At 41.0% G+C, this 18,380-nt stretch overlaps 1 protein-coding gene across 1 annotated transcript in view; it reads left to right on the forward strand.

The window, feature by feature from the left end:
• Positions 1 to 18,380, forward strand: part of zc3h3 (zinc finger CCCH-type containing 3) — a 64,987-nt gene that overhangs the window by 37,275 nt on the left and 9,332 nt on the right. Inside the window, exons 5-9 of the mRNA XM_004068230.5 lie at positions 8,676 to 8,833; positions 10,809 to 10,863; positions 11,233 to 11,388; positions 13,007 to 13,076; positions 15,591 to 15,722. Coding sequence (XP_004068278.1) covers positions 8,676 to 8,833; positions 10,809 to 10,863; positions 11,233 to 11,388; positions 13,007 to 13,076; positions 15,591 to 15,722 — 571 coding nt within the window. The remainder of the gene's footprint in view (positions 1 to 8,675; positions 8,834 to 10,808; positions 10,864 to 11,232; positions 11,389 to 13,006; positions 13,077 to 15,590; positions 15,723 to 18,380) is intronic.

The raw sequence follows: 18,380 nt of genomic DNA on the forward strand, positions 1-18,380 counted from the left end.
GATTAACAGTTTGAAAGGAGGATGGGGGTCAGAGTGGGGGCGGGGGGGTCTCCTCGACAGAAAATTGATATAATCCTGACATTAACTCAATTAATAGTATCAAGAGCTGAATTAAGAAAGCAGTTAAGCATGCACTCAGGAGGATAACTTACAGCCCCTCCTCCCATTCGTGTGCCTTTCTTTAGATTATGTCCCCCCACCCCCTGTTACTTCTCCTTTTCTTTACCGTTGCGTTTAAAAACAGTTCCCCTCACTTTCTTCCATATTTCTTCGCCGTATTTCTTTCAGAAACGTTAAAGCCCCAGCGCGGCGGCACCGTCCAGCTCCTCAAAAGTACACTCTCCAAGCGAGCGCGCACACACAGTCGGTGCGGGCGCTCATCTTCTTTATTGCTTCAGTATCGATCAACACAGGATGTAAGAGACTGGGCAATAAAGTGAAGCAGCGCTATTTCCCTTCTCCACTCCTTTTGCTCCCACATTCAGCCCCTTTTACCCCCCCCCCATCCATTCATTCATTTACTCATTACCTTTCACATGAGTCATGTGCTCCTCGCTGACACTTGTATGTTATGATCCTGCATGCAGTTCTCATCAGGTGGGATTTGATGGGATGGGCTTTAGTTTTTGTTTTTTTTTACGTAGAAGAAGAGCAGCAGTCCTCCACTTTCGACTTGATGACTGCTTTTTTTTGCTGCGCTCTGTTTCAAGGGTAACTGTTTCCCAATATGAGCGAATTAATGCTTGGTTTGCAGACAAACAGACAAGGGCAGCATTATTCTGAGCAGCCGCGCGACCATCCAAACTCTTCCCTGTCACTAAAACAAAAGTCGGATCATTCATCAACAGCTCGGGTAATGCTGAATCGCGCTCTCCTTTATCTGTGCATCGCGTGGTCAGAGGAATGTACACACTCAAACACACAGTGTACATGCTGGTCTCAGGGGAACTTCCCTATGCCCGTGCTTTGTCCTCTGTTTCTTCTTTTTTGCCCTCATATTTTTCACCGTTGGATTTTGATGAGTTTAAGTCTTTCACTCTGACCTTCACACACTCTGTTTTCCCAAAAGAGAGAAAGATACACAAACTTATCATTAGGAGAGGAGTTACAGCATTAAGCAAAAATGACAGAGGCACACATGCTCCAGTTTCTTTGTTTTCTGCATTACTGTCATTTAAGGAAAATACAGAAAGAAGCCACACTTTTTTCTACTTTTAAACAGTTTTACAACCATAGATCTCCAGACTTTTGCTATCTTTTTGCTTGAAATACTGGATCCAGTATTTCTGTTTTTATGTCACAAGTTTTACAAGAGCATTTTGTACAAAATTTAGGCTGTTTGCGTTCCAGAAAAACTTTTTGTTTAAACTTTTTGCCTCTTTATGCTAAACAACCATACAATTAAATATTATTTTACCAAGAATTTCACTATGAAAAGGCCATCAGAAAGACTGATGAAATTTTACTTCAGATTATGGTATTTTCAGCAATTTAGGGGGCACCAGACCAGATTATTCAATAAATAGACTAATTTGGAACTTATATCATATATAAGGCACACCAGCGCATTAAGCGAGACAAGAGTCAGGCCTAAGTCCGTCAGTCAGTCTGACTTTATTGACTGGATTCACAATTACTTTAGAAATTGTTTGTAACACGCTACTTATTAGCCATGTTAGAAAAAAAAAAAAGAAGCATTAGCATATTTACAAAACCTGTAACTACCAACTTTCTTTGCAACACATAAAATACAGACTGATACCGCTAAACAAAACATTACTGTGACTATGCTAACTCCCAACCTTGTTTGGAACATGTAAAAAATAGAGTCTGAGACCGTTACACATTAGCTGCGCTAACATATTAACAATAAAATCCAAACTTGTTAAGAACTAGTAAAAAAAATAAACTGACATTTGAGAGGGCGCCGTGCACATCCCAAAATTGCTTTGACATCAGTAAACACAACCAGAATGAATCTATTTATAAGGCACTCTAAATTACAAAATGCATAGTTGTTTCTTGAAGAAAAAATGAAGGCTTTGAAGTCTGCCTTATAGTGTCGAAACTAATGTACTTGAAAAATTTTTTGATATAGTCTGACTGTGGTCAAAACATCATGGCTCTAAGAGCAAACTTATCTGCAAAAAAGGAAAAAAGTGGCTCCATCCACCATGTATGAAGTTGGGTCTTTTTTATAATGTTGCCAAGGTAATCAATCCTTTTGATTGCTGTAATGTTCATTTCTGTTTCCCTCTTATTTTGCAAACGTACATTTGATCTAGGCTCTTCATAGCTGGCTCTGGCTAATTTCTGGGATTGGTGGTGGTAGTGGTGGGGGTGCTTGGACTCCCAGGCAGTGGTAGGCCCCTGTCAGGGGCTGGTGGGGTTTCTGGGTGGATGGGGCGTTGAACTGGCATCAGGTCGGAGCTTAGATTCTCCATGCTCTTGTGCCTTCTTACTGTCCAGCGGCAGGGGGCTCCTTTGATGGACGTTCTTGCCATTTTTTTGGGTGGATGGTGTAGAGTTACCTCTATGCAATCTGGAGGGCTCTGTCTCCCACTGCTGATGTTCTGTCCGCCACTGGCTCTGTGTTGGAGTGGGCTGCCGGTTTCCACCTTCCTTTACATATTTTTTTAAAGGTAAAGGTAAAACACTCCTGACATGTTCTACCTTACATCTCAAAACATATTTGAGATTCAAAGATGTTTTGAGAGTGCTTTGATGTTTCTTGCACTGGTTTCATTGACCGTGTTAACAGGATCATAAAATCTGACGGAGATCAAAGAATTGGTATTGAGATCCAATGTGATGACCTGTGTTTAAAAGCAGTGTTTCCACCAGAGGTCATGGATCTTCCAGCAGGACAATGACCCAAAAATACACTTCACATAGCTCTCAGAAATGGTTACAAACAAAGCAATGATTTGTGAATTGCCCAACAATGAGTCCAGATCAGAATCCCACAGAACACCTGTGGAGAAATTTTAAACTCTTAATCGGATCATGTTTTAATCTTTGTTAAAAAGGTTCTCATAGGTCTTTTATGTAGGATTTTTCTATTTCTAGCCAAAATCAAAAAACCTGTGTCATTTTCTGGGGCAGAGTTTCTGCAGAGTGGCAGTAGTTCATTAGAAATTCGCCTCTGTGTTGTGGGCGGGACTGTTGGCGCAGAGTAAGCCTACCACCGCTTTCTGTCATCCTTCGTTATACACACTCCCCGTTAGCTTACATCCTCTCCCAACCCCAACCTAACATTGGCAGTGCAACAAAAATGGTAACCAATATTGGAGCTATCCAGCTTAAGCCAAATGGCGGCACGGATGATGAAAACAAAGATCATGGATCTAGTCGTCTGGGATGGATGCATCAGAGTAAAGTGGAAGAGGGTGCTTATAGTCTACTGATTATAGCTTCTATGTCACACATACAAAGTTTTTCAAATGAAATTTTATCGTCTGCTTCTGTATCACCACAATTTGAATAAAGAAATACCCAGAAAATTTAATTTAAATTTCATTCATAAACATGTCCTCCGTCATGCAAAAAATGTAACAAGATTATGTTAAAAACACCAAAAACCTGTTCCCTGTTTTGTTCTGTTGTGTCTTGTTAGATACTAAATTATGTTATTGAAAAAAAGGAAAATAATTGTTGAGAATGGAGATATGTCATGGGTTCAAAACTGGCCCTAAGTGAATTTAAATGGACTGTTTTATAACTTTCTCAATGCTCATAAATAAAATTTTGAAAAAAAAACCCACAATTTTCATCAAAGTCTTTAAATCAGTTGGGAGAAGTCATCCTTTAAATCTGGGTTGGCTGGAGCGGTTTGCAAAAGAAAAGTGCAAAAAATATCCTGTAGAGTGGTGTAGAAACAGTTACCAGAAGCAAGTCATTTGAAGAATTTTTTCTCAAATTGGGTGGTACCAAATATTAAGTTGAGGCTGCCAATGTTTTTGTCCTGTCCATTGCAGTGGGAATATCTACCAGGTTTAAATTTTCTTCTCGTTTTTTTGTGTGTTGTTCCAATGGAAACGAAAAACAATTAACCAAAGCGTTTGGAACAATTTTCTGAGAGAACTGTAGCAACTTCTGAGGGATTTGTAAGGGTGAGAATATTTTAGGCCATGACTGGATTCTTGGGTTTGTATAAATGTGTATTTAAAAAAATTGTCAAAGGAAAAAAAAGCTGCAATAATCATTCTTGTCATGCTTTTTTTTTGTTAGAATTTGATTGCAAATTGCCAATGTCCATATTACATCCATCCTTATCGGACATATTTACGTAAAGATTTGCTGCTCAAGTTCTATTTTTTTCTTTTTTTTACTTCACTATTCAGCCGTTTTTCAAACCAGATTTATTCCTTCTTTCATTGAAAGCTGGCAAAAAGCAGCGAGACATGAATCTTCTAAATATGACCACCATTTGTTAAGGCTCCTATCTTCATTTTAGTCACTCTCTTTATCCCTGGTTCTGTCTCCATCAGCTCTTGAGAAGAGGAACTGATTCAGCACTTACGTGCTCCAGTTTTTATACCAGATGGATCTAGCATTGCCGTCTGCCACTTTGATTGGTGCAGCTCTGAAAAAGTTCATAGCATTTCAGCTCCCCTCATGTAATATATAACATAATTATTTTTGTTCAGGCTCAGCTGATTTTTTTCTCAAACTGAGCTGTTTCAAATGGGTCACATGGAAATACTATGAAGACTGGTCAAAGAGTGCGTGCAGCAGTCTTGAATTTATTTTCTCAAGAGAAAAGTTATTTAAAATATCTATCATACGGTAAGTTTTGTTGCCTATAAATTCAGTTTTTAAAATGTTTGAAAAGTATAACTATGGACACATTGAATTGGGCTCTTAAGGGGATAAATGCTAATGTTCTGGTCTTTGGTCGTTCATTATATAACCACCGTACCATATATAACCATAACACAACCAACCCCGGTTCTACATTTCTTAGTATCCTTGCACTACTTGCCCCCCATTTTTAGATGGATTTGGGTTCCGATCACCCGAACTGTTATGACCCAAGCTGCTGGAGGGCCGCTGATGCCTGAAAAAGAAACAAGCTTGTAGATCTTAAGGACCAAGGATGGGTAGCTTTTCTTTAAGGTCAGGCAAATGTTGTCTTCACATAATAGTCGCTTCACTCTGAACAGATCAGCAGTTGATCAGCCCATTCTGATGCAAAAAGCACAAATCAGTCAATAATTACCTGAGCCAGGTAGGTAAAAGTGCAGAATTAAAAATAAAAGTGCCAGCATTTGTCTTACCATCTCCATGTAGACCCCTCCATAAAGGTGTCTACATTCTACACTTTGCCATTCTGAGCCAACCTATCATACCCTGCTAAGTCAAAACACCTGTTACTAAGACCTATAAAACTTATGTAATGTGTAAGTTTTTTTTTCCTATTCCTTGCTGCTGTTCATTTGAACTATGGTCATATAGCATTTACAGTGGTCCCTCATTTATCACAGACGTTACATTTAAAAATGACCTGTGAGAGGTGAAATCCGCAAAGTAGGATTATACAGAACGTAAGTAAGACGTTTTAAGGCTGTAAACCCCTCACTAAACACTTCAGACAGACATGAACTTTTCACACTTTTCTCTCTTTAAAACTCTCAAAGTTCAAGTTCAAACCTTCATAGAAAAAATAAGTTCACCATTATGGAATGAAAACAAAGATTTGATCGCAATCAAAGATTTATGTAGATTTGGAAAATTCTGTAATGGATGGCACAGAGAAGATTAATTGACAAGATTTACAGCCAGTCAAGACGCAGAACACAAAATGGAAAAAAAAACTTTAAAAAGCGAATGAAAAGCTATAATCTGCTAAAGTCCACTAGACGGTGAGAGACGGTGAAAGTTAATTGTTTATGGTTCATGCCAGTTGACAAAAAAAAAATGCTATATACAATAATGGGAAAATGCAGGCTTTGCTCCCTCTGTTGCATGGGAAAAGCAGGGCTCATGAGCCACATGACAGGGATGACAATGTGATGTCTGCCAAACGCTGCAGAAGCTAGTCTGTCTGAATTTTGCGTTCAAAACAAAAAGTACCCACTGTTTCCAAGAAACCAAAATCCCCGAAACTTCTATTGAGAAATAAAAGCAGGTATTGTAGCGCTACTTTTAGTGTATTGCCTTTACACTTTCAATTTAAAAAAAAAAAGCGTGGTCTTTGTTCTCATTGCTATGGAAAACCATTGCTAAATAACTGTACGAACCCTGAAAGGAGTTGTTTCACCATGGACATACCGCTGTCCACTAATTCAGAAACCTACAACGGCATCACATTTCAAAATGGCCCATATAGTGGGTTTATTTCTCTGTTTACTTTTAAATATTGAATTAGTTCATTGGATTTTAAAGTCTTGTAGTTTCATTTCATTTAAAATTGTTCCAACTTTTCCAGAACTTGTTATTTATGTATATCCAGACGTTTTGGGTTGTTTTATTTTAAATTCTGCTTTTTACAACAGTTATTTTTTCAAAAATAGGTTGAAAAATCCTGAAATACATGTTTTTCAAAAGATAAATTGGGTTGTAAAAAATCGTATCCACTATTGCTTAAACCTTTTGACATTTCAGACAATTTTCAGTTTTAAACAGAAACACAGTTTTGTGAATGGAGGTTTGAACTCCTCCAATAAACCCCCTTACAGACAGGGTGTTCACACCCTGGTTACCCCCCCCCCCCCCCTTTGTCTGCAGCTGGGTGTCAGGGTTAACTGCCATCTGTGTTAACTGTTCATGTCATATCCCCATTAACCTCCATTGTGGCTGTGGGGGCCACCCGTCTCTGTTTAAGCCTCCCTGGGTGGCAGTCAGAGCTCCAGCATTAGCCCCCCATTACAGCTCCCCTGGCTGCAGTTGCCCCGTGTAGGGCAGCCACCGATCTTGTTTCAGTGAAGCCGAGCGTCTGTGCCGCTGAGTTATGACGCGCTCATAGCCGGTGCCCTGTGCACGTGCGAGCGCAGCCGGCTCTTGGTATTTGTGCAGGTCGCGCTCTGGTTTGCAGCACTGCAGCAGCCCTCCATGCGTTGAGCGTCCGTGTCAGTTGTTTTGTGCACGGGGTGCGTTCGGGGTAACCCTCTCCCTTCCTTTAATGGGAGGCATGAACTCTCGCTCTAAACCCATTTCCAGCCCATCTGAAATACGGCAGCAAATTACCTCCTGCGGCGCCCTGCACACAAGCCCCAATCCGCCCCAAATAGAAGTGACAGGACAGTGCAATTTATCGCCATAACCCCTGCACCCCCTCCTCCCACCACCACCACACACACATACTTAGCCTCAGATGTGCAGCCCCCCGCACAAGCCAGCTGAGTGACTCCTGAATGGAGAGCCCATGTACAAACCTGGGGTTGTGTAATGTACATACTGTAACAGGAGTGTGTTGCAACTGTGTGTGCGTGTGTGGTCTCTACACTCCAGCGTCGGGGCCAACCTTGCTGCTCTGGCCCCCTGCCCTGCCTATTATCTCATTGATTTCCTCCTCTCCTCTTTTCAATTCTCTCCATTTCCACACTGCCGTCCTTTCCATTAGAGGAGCAATTTAACAGAGTGCTGTGACACGGGAGGAAGAGCAGGAGAGGGGGTGACTACAGGATGGGAAACATAAAGTGAAGAGGGGAGATGTAGTGGGAGAGCTGGAGGGAAGATGGCCCCAACAGGGGTGGAATTTAAAGGAGGGATGAGCAGATAATATTCCATGTCTGAATGCAGCCTGAACAAAGACTGTTTGAGAACTGAACCCAGTGGAAATCTCCCATAATGCCGCTCTTTAAAAAAAGTAGCAATGCACATTGACCTCTCCCCCCTCGGGTTCCAAGCAGGAGGTACCCACTGGTTACAAGAAGGCAGAATCCCATTGACCTCTATTGAGAAATAAACAGCAATTACTTAGTCATACATATTGTCAGATTCTCCCAAGCTACTTTCAAGAGATAGGGATGAGCTTTCCACCAAGCTCACTCCTGATTGGCGAAAGTATTTGTCTTAGACCGACTCGGACCAATCACTGTTCACTGACGTTGTCTGGCTCCATCATGACTTTGTCCACATCGCCAAAAAAAGGCAACTGAATTGCATTCATTTTGTTGGAGCCAGAAAGTAATTTTCCATGGGTGACGTCAAACTCACTCGGTCCAGTTCTCTTATACAGTCAATGGCAATGATATTTTCAAATGTGCCAGTACCAATTAATCTTCATTTCTCAGTTTACGACGACTGTAAAGTACATTTGTTCTCTGTGATTTCCAGCCAAACCACATGTTGAAGTTTGTTACTGATGGGTTAACAGTTGTTGTGGTCTCTAAACTCTAATCACAACTTCAGTAGATTCAAGGGATGATTTAGTTAAAAAAAATCAGCCAATGTTTGACGATTCTACTATCAAGAATTTACTCTAAAAAACACAAATACCGTTTTATGTAAAAATTCCTGATTTTATCAGTGAAAGTCATTAGTTATCTGAAAAGTGTTTTTCATAACCAAACCAAATAGATTTTAAACAATATTCATCAGTATTGAAATCTATTCTGAGATTGTAAATCGAAATGACTTTATATTTTTGTAGTGTATTTTTGTAGTACCCAACCCCACTACATTTTTTTTTATTCCTAACCCTTTCTGCTTTCATCTCTTGTGTGTTTTAGGAGTTTCCTGCAGAATCGCCTCCGAACTCCTCCTGACAGACACCCGTCACCCAGCCAGCGGTGGGCAAGAAGCGGAATATGCTGGATCCGTGGTTCACTGTATAGAGTATCTGCAAACAAGCTGTCCCGTACCGCCAACATGTCCATCAACAGAACAGGTACAGCCGTGGGCATGAGGGGCATTGAAAGACTCGTTTGGAAGACGCATTTGTATTATTGCCAGTCACATTTTTGTCAAACATACACATCTGGAGCAGCCTGAGAAAAGGAGGATTCATTTAAAACAAAAAGCCCATCATTTTTATGGGAAGAATTTCAGTTTTTACCTAATGTCTTCATCACATTTGCATTGAACGAGCTGCACCTCTCAGGTTTGCGTTGAGTCTGTGAAGCCAGCAGCAGCATCCACTCTGTTGTGGTTGCAGCAACAACCACACACTTGTTAATAGACTGAGGGGAGCAGGCTGGATTTGCCATCTGAAATAATAAAGTTGTCATCTGTCAGAGCGGCCAAGGGGAGGGCCCGGAGAAGTGGATGGCTCAGATTAAAGCTCAGATCTGCCTCCACTTCCTTCACACTTCTCCGCCACCCCTTTTCACACTTTGTACCACAACCAGAGCCTGCAGGTGAAATTGAACAGCTGCAGTTTGCGAAACTCGTGACTTGCATCCCAACACACGCCCGGCTTCCCACAACCTCCAGAAACGCACATAAGATATCTATCCGGCGGGAGTTGTAATTTGACGTCCAAACGCAGCGAGCGTCACATTTGTCCCTGGGACGGAGCCACCAGACTGTCGTCCAGCTCGGATTAAATCGCAGCAAAGCACATACTTGATGAGAAGCCTAACAGCCATAAAAGTTCCTAACTTAGAGGCCTGAATAAGATCATCTGTAACCCCAACCTCTCCGTCAGCGTCCTCATGCCCACACCTCTCACAGGCCTCTATCAACGCCCACGCACCTTTCTGCTCCGTGTTTGTGTTTGGGGGGTTGCATAGGTCTACTGATGCCCTCACACCGAGCTGGACGTCACCTTTCTGTTTGGCAGCAGCAAGTCAAAGTTGCTGTATAAATAACAAGTCGCATATCAAGCTCTACTTTCATCTGTCTTCATGCACAACTTCTGCTGTGCTGTATAACACGGAAGATGCAGGAAAAGTGTTTTGGAAATAAATCTTTAACGTTACATTCTAAAGTGGATGTTACAGATGTCTTTCTTAAACTTTTAAAACAATGATTCATTTGAAAGGTGATTTGATAAATGTTTTGCAATTTTTTTTCATTATTTTGAAGTTGTGGATAGCCATGGACACAGTAAAACTGTATTTTATCACGGTACAGATTTATTTTAGAGATTGTATTGCATCCATTTTTACTTGTTACAAAGTTTTCTAAAAGGCATTTCAGACAGAGTGTTGTAATCGGGGTGGTACCACTGCACTTTGCGCAGAATCTCAAAGGAACATAAAAAAGACCCACTCATGTTTTTGACCAAAACACTTTTTAAACTAGGTAAGATTTTTTAGGCGATGTATGAAATCTGATAACTTCCTTTTTATTGTATTCCAGAAATCAGTTTTCTGAAACTGATTTTTTTAAAAATGCTTGTATAAATTGTCAACTGCACACATGGGGGTATATACTCTGTCCACATAATCTATACATTTTGTTTTAACCACCTTTTTCTCATTTTTTTTTCTTTTGTTCATTTTCATGTCTTTTATAATTTCCTAAAATCTTATGTGCTACTTTTGCGCAGACCCAAATTAGATGTCTTGGGTCGCTCCGCTTCAATTTTTCGATAGGATCTGGATTCACGGTCCAGTAGTAATGGGACTTTTACAGCCCCATTCTGGATACAGCTATCTTTTAGATGTAATCCCAAATAACCTGAACACTTGTCACTGGTCATGTATTTTGTTTTCAGACTTTGTAAAGATTAACATTTATTCCACGTTGATGAAATTATGTAGAAATGTGTTAATTGGTCAACATTATGGAAGATTAAAAAAGCGGAACTGCTTTTTGTGAAGTTTCTTTAGGATTTGGAAAACCTCATTGGAATTTAGAATTTAAAATTCAGTTTAACCAATATTAAGTCCTTTTACCTTTTTTTCTTCCACTTCCAGGAAGGTTACCTGGCTCTTCTTTGGCCCGACCCTCCAGCACGCGTCACCTAGCCAGGTAAGAGACACAGCACCTGTGCCACTGCCTGTCATCAGACACATCAGAACTATTATGCAACAAATCCTATAAAAAAATGACAGAACTTCCTCGCTTTATACTTAGCAGCAGTTGTAAGTGGGTCAGACTCTCCTTTTACCATGAAATCGAACCCAGCCAACATGTTTGCAACTGATGCTCGTCATGAAACTGCCTTGATCACCTCCAGCGAAAGGCCTGTGAAGCCACAAACATGCTTTTAAAATTAGTGAATGTTGGACATTTTTACCCAGAAACAGACACAAGGTCGAGCTGAAACTGAATCTGCATGACCTCAGATTTATGACTCACAGTGGATACTTTTGGTTTGTCTTCATCTCCTGAATCCAGCCGGGCAGTGCAGCGCAGCATCGCCATCATCAGACAGGCTCGCCAGAAGAAGCAACAAAAGCAGTACTGCATGTATTACAACCGCTTTGGCAAATGCAACCGTGGCACGAGCTGTACCTTCATACACGACCCGGACAAGGTGGCCGTATGCACCAGGTATACCCAGATGCCCCTTTCTATTTTATTTTATTTTAAAAGAGCAGCACAGAAAGTAGCATGAGCAAAAAAGGGCTCTCCCAACTTTCTTGCTGCTGTTCTTTCAGCATCACTTTGTTCTTCATAGAACTTTGACCAAAGCAAAAATTATTTTGACTCTTGGAAGTTCCAAAAAATACAGTGCATCAGTGTGTGCAGTTGACAGTTTTGTCCATGTTGGAAAACTTTGTCAACGTTATTTTTTTGGGGAAAAAATACTGGTAGTACTTACAACGTCCTAGGTAGTTGACTTTGGAGTTGTAGTTAAGCCTACGGTCCTTCATATTAAAGTTCCTCTCATCTGTTGCCTCATGTATTGTCAGTATAGAGAATTACTTGTAAACATGTTTCTCAAACGTTTGTTTTTTACTATTTTGGTCTTAACTGAAGTCAATCAGATTAATTTAGTATTCTTTGTAGCTTCAACATCAAAAATCCACCCCTCTTGCGATATGAGCCTGACTTCCTGCTTTACAATGTCGGAACTGTAAAAATTCATTTGAGATAAAGGTTATACTGCCACTCTAACTTGTTTAATTTAAAATAATCAATTTAAAGAAGTAGGATCCCTAGAGGTGGGGATGATTAAAAGGCCTGTCCAAATTCAGATTTATCTCTGTTGAGCTGCGTTCACACCAAACACGATCCGCATGTGAAATCCGCTCCTGACAAATGTGGGATGACCCTAAACGTTTTTAGCCCAATCGCTACATGGAAGCATTGACTAATTTATAATGCATGAAAGACAGGGATGATGTTTAGAGATTAGGTTTAATTATTTTTAAGAGCTCTACAAAAGCATCGGTGAACACATCTCTATGTTTGGGTTCATGAGATCACTCAGAGACTCTCCCAGTACAGTGAAGTTCACCATCTGAATCATGTCTGCTTTCAGGGGTACTTCCATCTCTGTGACCCAGTTTGATGACTTCTTGCCCCGCATTTGTCAGAGGAAGGAAAAAATAAGGATAAATTGCCGTTGGATACTTTTTGTTATTGTCTCTGTACAAATAAGAAAAAATCATAAAGTTCAGGAAAACGATCAGATTCTCCTCCATGTTGGTTTTACACTCTTCCCGCTGATCATGTCATCAACACATCACGGGCCAAAGTTGTGTTCCTGATTTGTTGATACGACACATCTTCTTCGCCAAGGTCTGACAAATGTGCTGCTACCAGGCCGCCATGCCACGCCCGACGCTGAAATCATGCTGTCGGACCTCTGAAATGTACACTGACTTGAGACTGAAACCGATTCACTAATCGCATCGGTGTGAACGTAGCTTTGATGGCAGTCATCCTCTCCATTCACTCTTTTGCTGTCTGAGCAAAACTTCCAAGCTGTCATCTGTTCACCCAGCATTCGACTCAGGAAATCTATTCATACACCATCCATACAGTCAGTCAGTCTGTCAGCAAAAAACAAATGGTAAAGTAATCAATATCCAGAACGCCTCTGTGTTTTACTTTTCTTTAAGTTTAATTAAGAAACTCAGTTCCTTATTCTGAGCTAAACATTTTGAGGACATGGACCCTACATTGCAACACAGCTTTTCAGTCAGATTTTTCTTGTCTTCAGGTTTCTCAGAGGGACGTGTAAGCGGGAAGACGGCACCTGTCCTTTTTCCCACAAGGTCTCAAAAGAGAAGGTAACCCACACTCAGCCCCTTGATGCTGGACAACGTGGTGTTTTATGGTGGTATGGCCCAGGCTTTGGTACGTTGCAAAGGTATAAGATGACTGTTGGGTCCAGTCTTCTTGGATGGTATTCAGGCTTTTGGCACCGTTCCTGTTTCTGTGGATGGAAAGCAGTGAGGAAGACTTGAGCTGATTGGGGGTGGGGGGTGGGGGTCAACTGTTCAATCCGCCTTCATTCCTTTGAGGCGTGCGGTTGTGAGATGCCTGTTTTTGTCATTAACAGACACAGGTGTTGCACAGGTGGTGTTCACATAGAGCAGTGCTCATGCCGCACCTGTGAAAACATAATCTACTATTTTACTAAAGTAAGAAAAAAGGTTATGGTGCACTACTGCACTCTGTGAGATGTTGGTCATTCATTTATGGGTTAAGATCTGATCAAACCCAATACAGCTCAGGTTTCTTGATACCAAGTTCTGGAAAAACAAAAGATCTTGTTGCTGATTTTAAAATAGAAATTGTTCCGATAATTATTATTGGAGAAAAGATAAAAATTCTTAATCATACAAACAGCTGCACATTGGTAAAATGTTCAACAACTACTTCGGTCTTTAGAAACATTTTTAGAAATTGAGATATTTAGAAACCCTGAGAGTTTCTGACTTATCTAGAGCTCATGAAGAACAACATCAAGGTCTTTAAACAGTCAAATCTCCCACATTGCTCCTGGAGGCTTCTGGAGATTATAGGCTGGCAACAGAACCACTATGGGTGTGTGAATGTGTGTGTGCATGCTTGAATGGGACTTGACTGTAAAGCGCTTTGGACCTTCAAGGAAGTTATTAAAGCGCTGTATAAGTATACGCCATTTACCATTTTATATTGTTTCAAAATGTCCGATAGAACATGTAACGACTTCTTTTCCTACCAGGGAAGGTAGAATCATTTATTTTGGGGGGTAAAATGATTCATAATTTGGTTTTATTCATGCTTGATTTTTATATAGGCTCAATGGAAACATTGTAGAAAAGAGCATAGAGTCAATTTAAGTCAAATTCACTATTTTTTTCCCTGAAATTTAAGTTAGAGGAGGTTTGTTTGGTAAAGTTTTGATTGCTGTGTAAGGGTTTGAACTATTGACTGTATATGAAAACTGGACTGAGTGACTCCTCCCTCCTCACATTCAGAGTAAGAAGTACCCGCTGGCTCCAACAAAGTCCTATAGACTTTTATTGGGGAAAGAAACATATACTACTCTGTTATTATATTTGTCAGAATAACCATTCTTGCTCTGATACCTTTTTATAACATGTTCTTTCTAATCCTAATTTGTTTATGACATTTTTTCTTTATTGCAACTAATTGACCACTCAGATGCCTTAATAAAAGTATGTGGTCTGATGTCGTATGTTCGAAACGTTTGATTGAAAATGGTGACTGAATCGACATTTCCATTCAATTCCAGAAGCAAGTCATTTTCTTTGGGAGATATCATACTCACTCGGTCCAGTTCTCATGTACAGTCAATGGTTTGAATTCAGTGCAAAATTGGGATAAAAAGGAGAAAGTTTTCGTTTCTGTTGTTGTCTTTGTGTCCGTCTTGTGTAACAGTTGCCCTGCTGCCTCACCCTGAACTTAAACACACACCATGCTGCACACCTGTGTTGTTTGTCACACTGCTGCCCAGACAAGCCCAGCTGTCCATTTGCAATACCCCCCCCCCCTCATCCTCATTCTATCGTCAGACCTGGCCCCTCCCTTAAGGGGATACACCCGCTCTTCTTTCAAGCACTTGAGTTCATCTGGACTGGGTGGAGGTGCAGGGTTATGCATCCCCCAAACTTGATCCAGGCACTAGTGTGGATAGCCTCCCACAAATACTTTGTAACTAGACTCTCCCAGGCTAATCCCCCTGCCTCCCCTTTCAACGCACCCCTGCAGGAACACCAGCCGGCCTCCACCCCTGCCACAGTCCGTGCCCACATCCAGAGCACATAAACACATCCTGAGAGCTAGACGGGCAGCAGCCTGGATAAATATTTCTGTTGCAGTTAATTAGGTAGAACCCATCCCATCTCCCAGAGGTGGAGTCCCTCCCCCTCTCCCCCTTCACCACTCGAAGCCTCCTCAGAGGTATATTTAGAGCGGCCTCCACCAGGCTCGCCCCTGCATGTCAGAAAGCAGATCTCTGTGCATAGACACTCACCGGCGCTGTCAAGACACCCGTTCACTCTCACTCTGCTGCTGTCAACTGCAATTAGGCTCATTTAGCTGCTGGGAGTGACGGATCACTCAGCTCCCCACAAACCTGAACAAAACAGGACTAATACTCACAGATTTGTGTTCCCACATCCTATAGCACCGCCTTCTTTCTGTTGTTCTTTCAGTTACAGTCAAAAATAACAGTTTTCACAGTGTTACACATTCACAGACATGGCGGGGCAGACTGAAGTCCAATCCTGTCCGTGTTTCAGGGTCACCCAGGGCCAGAGTGACGGATTTTAAACTGTGTCTCATGCCTGCAGATGCCCGTCTGTTCCTACTTTCTGAAGGGAATCTGCAACAACAGCGACTGTCCTTATAGTCACGTTTACGTGTCCAGCAAAGCTGAGGTGTGTGAGGACTTCGTCAAAGGCTACTGTCCCGAGGGAGAGAAGGTGAGAGGACACACAAACTCTCAGAAAAGCTAAACCAGATGAAAGTGCGACAACCTTGTGTTCATTTTTTACAACTCGTCTTCTTATCATTGTGTCTTAAATGACAGTGGGAGCTGAAGAGAACTCTTGCCAAAATGCGCAAGGAAATTATATTTGAATAAGGCTGCTAACACATCCACATCATTTTTTTCATATTTTCTTCCTCTACCTCTTCCTGCTGTTTTTCTGAACTCTCTGCTTCTTCTTTTTTTAAACCTTTTTTAGGGGTTTGGCTTCTTAGTTCCTGAGTAGTTCCCGCAGCAGTGTGTCTGTGAACAAATGTCTTGAGTTTTACATATTAGGTAAAGTCAGGGTTCAAGACAGACCCACACAAATGAAAATTACATTTTTGGTGGGGATTTTTCATGTTCTTGTGGCATTTTTCTCATGATGGAGGACCTATAAAAAGACAATTACGCTTGAAATTGCATTTCTGAGTATTTCTCTATTCAAATCGTGTTGAATCAGGAGTAGACTAAAAAACACAGTTCAAAAAAGCCTGTAGCTGTGATGTAGAAGCTACAATTGGAAGACAAGCTTCCTGCTCCTGCTAGACGACTAGATCCATGTTCGTCTTTGTTTTCTTCGTCTGAGCTGGTAAAACTGTATGGCTGGATAGCTCCAATATTGCTCACTATTTTTGTTGCACCGGTAATGTTCGGTTGTGGTTGTGTGGGACTGTAAGCTAGCAGAAATGCATGTAAAAAGATATATGATGGTAAGTGGGGGAAGGCTTACTCCACGGCAAAAGTACTCCTCACAACTCAGAGGCAATTTTTATAATCAGACAATGTTGCAGATAAACACAACATTACTTTTTTTTATTATTCTATATGCTTCTGTGTGAAAAAAAAAGATTTTTTTGTCTCTTTTAAAACCAAAGTTCTGATGGTTTATCACATCTTTAGAAGGCTGAGTTAAATTTCTCTAGTCACACCAAGGCCACTTGTTGCCACACCTGCAGGACCTTTTCGTACAAAACCAAAAGCCAAAAGCTGGACCAACCGTGCTGCAACCCATGAATCTCAGGAACATATGAGACACAAAGTAATTGAGATTGTTTCGTCCAGAAAAAGTTGTGGAGCAGCCACTTCTGCTTCTGGGACTCCAGAGAACCACAGTAAAGTCCTTACCCCACAAACGAAGTAAGAAGCACCTCAATGACTCATCCAAATGATTACAGAGGACTCCTTAAAATCCACAGAACTACAGGTCTTACCTGCATTAGTTAAAGCTTTCTAGGACATAGTTTCTGCAGAGCGACAGTAGTTCATCAGAAATTGTTGGGGGGGGACTGTTGGTGCAGAGAAACCCACCCCACCGTCCCGTAGTCCACGTGTTTACATCCTCTGCTAGCTTACAGCCTCTCCCAACCCCTAACCTAACATTACCGGTGCATCAAAAACGGTCAGCAATGTTAGAGCTATGCAGCCGTACAGGTTTGAGGCAGATACCAGCTCTGATCATCTACTACTGGATGCATCAGAATGGAGCAGAACAGGAAACTTGTAGTCGCTGATTGTAGTTTTTACGTAACAACTAAAATCTTTTTCAAACTTCATTTTTTTCGTCTGCTGCTGATTACCACTGATTAGAATAAAGAATGTAAGCTTAATTTTCCTTATATGAAGAGAAAAATGCCACGAGAACACGTTAAAAACACACATTTCATTGGAGTGTCTCAAAAAAAAAAAGTCTTTCAAAATCAAACACGTTTATAGTTTCCCTTATTATAATAAAAAATAAAATGGTTACAAAACAGAAAAATACTAAGTAAAATAATGTTAAAAAGATGTAATTATTAAATATCAAACCATATCATACAATATTACAAGATTTACATAAAACATTGTCAAAAAAATTATTTTTAAGACATTTTTTGCTATTTAAAACATTTTCTTCGATGTAATATATTTATAAAAGTTTTCTTCTGCTTTTTCTGAATGTCTCCTTTTTGAAAGGGAACAAAAAAAGCGACAGCTGTTTCAGATATGTTTTTTTTTTATTTGAACATACAGTAATGTGTAACAGAGATAAGGTTCTACTGGGGCTAAACTCAGGCGTGAGTAAACAAGTATTCTGCTAAGCGACACAGCGGCTGCACACATGCATGTGCACAGTGACTCACAGGCAGCAACAGCTGCGGGGGGCAGCCGTCCATAATGGCATAACTGCAGAGTCTGAGTGACACATTGAAGGCCTGATGGGTAACGGAGAGCCATTTACACTTCACTGGAGATGCTCAAGTCATCAAATGCACACATTGTCCCATGTCCTTCTCAAACTTCTCCTCCTCCTCCTCCTTTTATCTCCTCCCTGCTCGGTTTTGAGCGCCGAGTGTGAAACAGATGCTTTTTCACACTGTCAGGCCTCATTTAAATGGAGCGTGGGGAAATGAGGGGATAGAAAACAAAAGGGATATTAATATTTATTCTATTAGCTGAAGTGCTTACCTCTGTGCTTTTTTTCTTCTTCCTCCCGTGTGTGTTTGTTTCTGCTGTGGGTCCGCGTGTGTGTTTGTGGAGCGGCGCACTGTGAGGCTCTGGCGGCTGCATGATGGATAGCAGGCAGTAATTATAGATGGGAAAACTGCTGAGGATGGCACTCTCAGCCGGTTAG

Source organism: Oryzias latipes, chromosome 4 (assembly GCF_053564925.1).
Source record: "Oryzias latipes strain Hd-rR chromosome 4, Olatipes_Hd-rR_3.1".
In the NCBI taxonomy this organism is placed as follows: Eukaryota; Metazoa; Chordata; class Actinopteri; order Beloniformes; family Adrianichthyidae; genus Oryzias; species Oryzias latipes.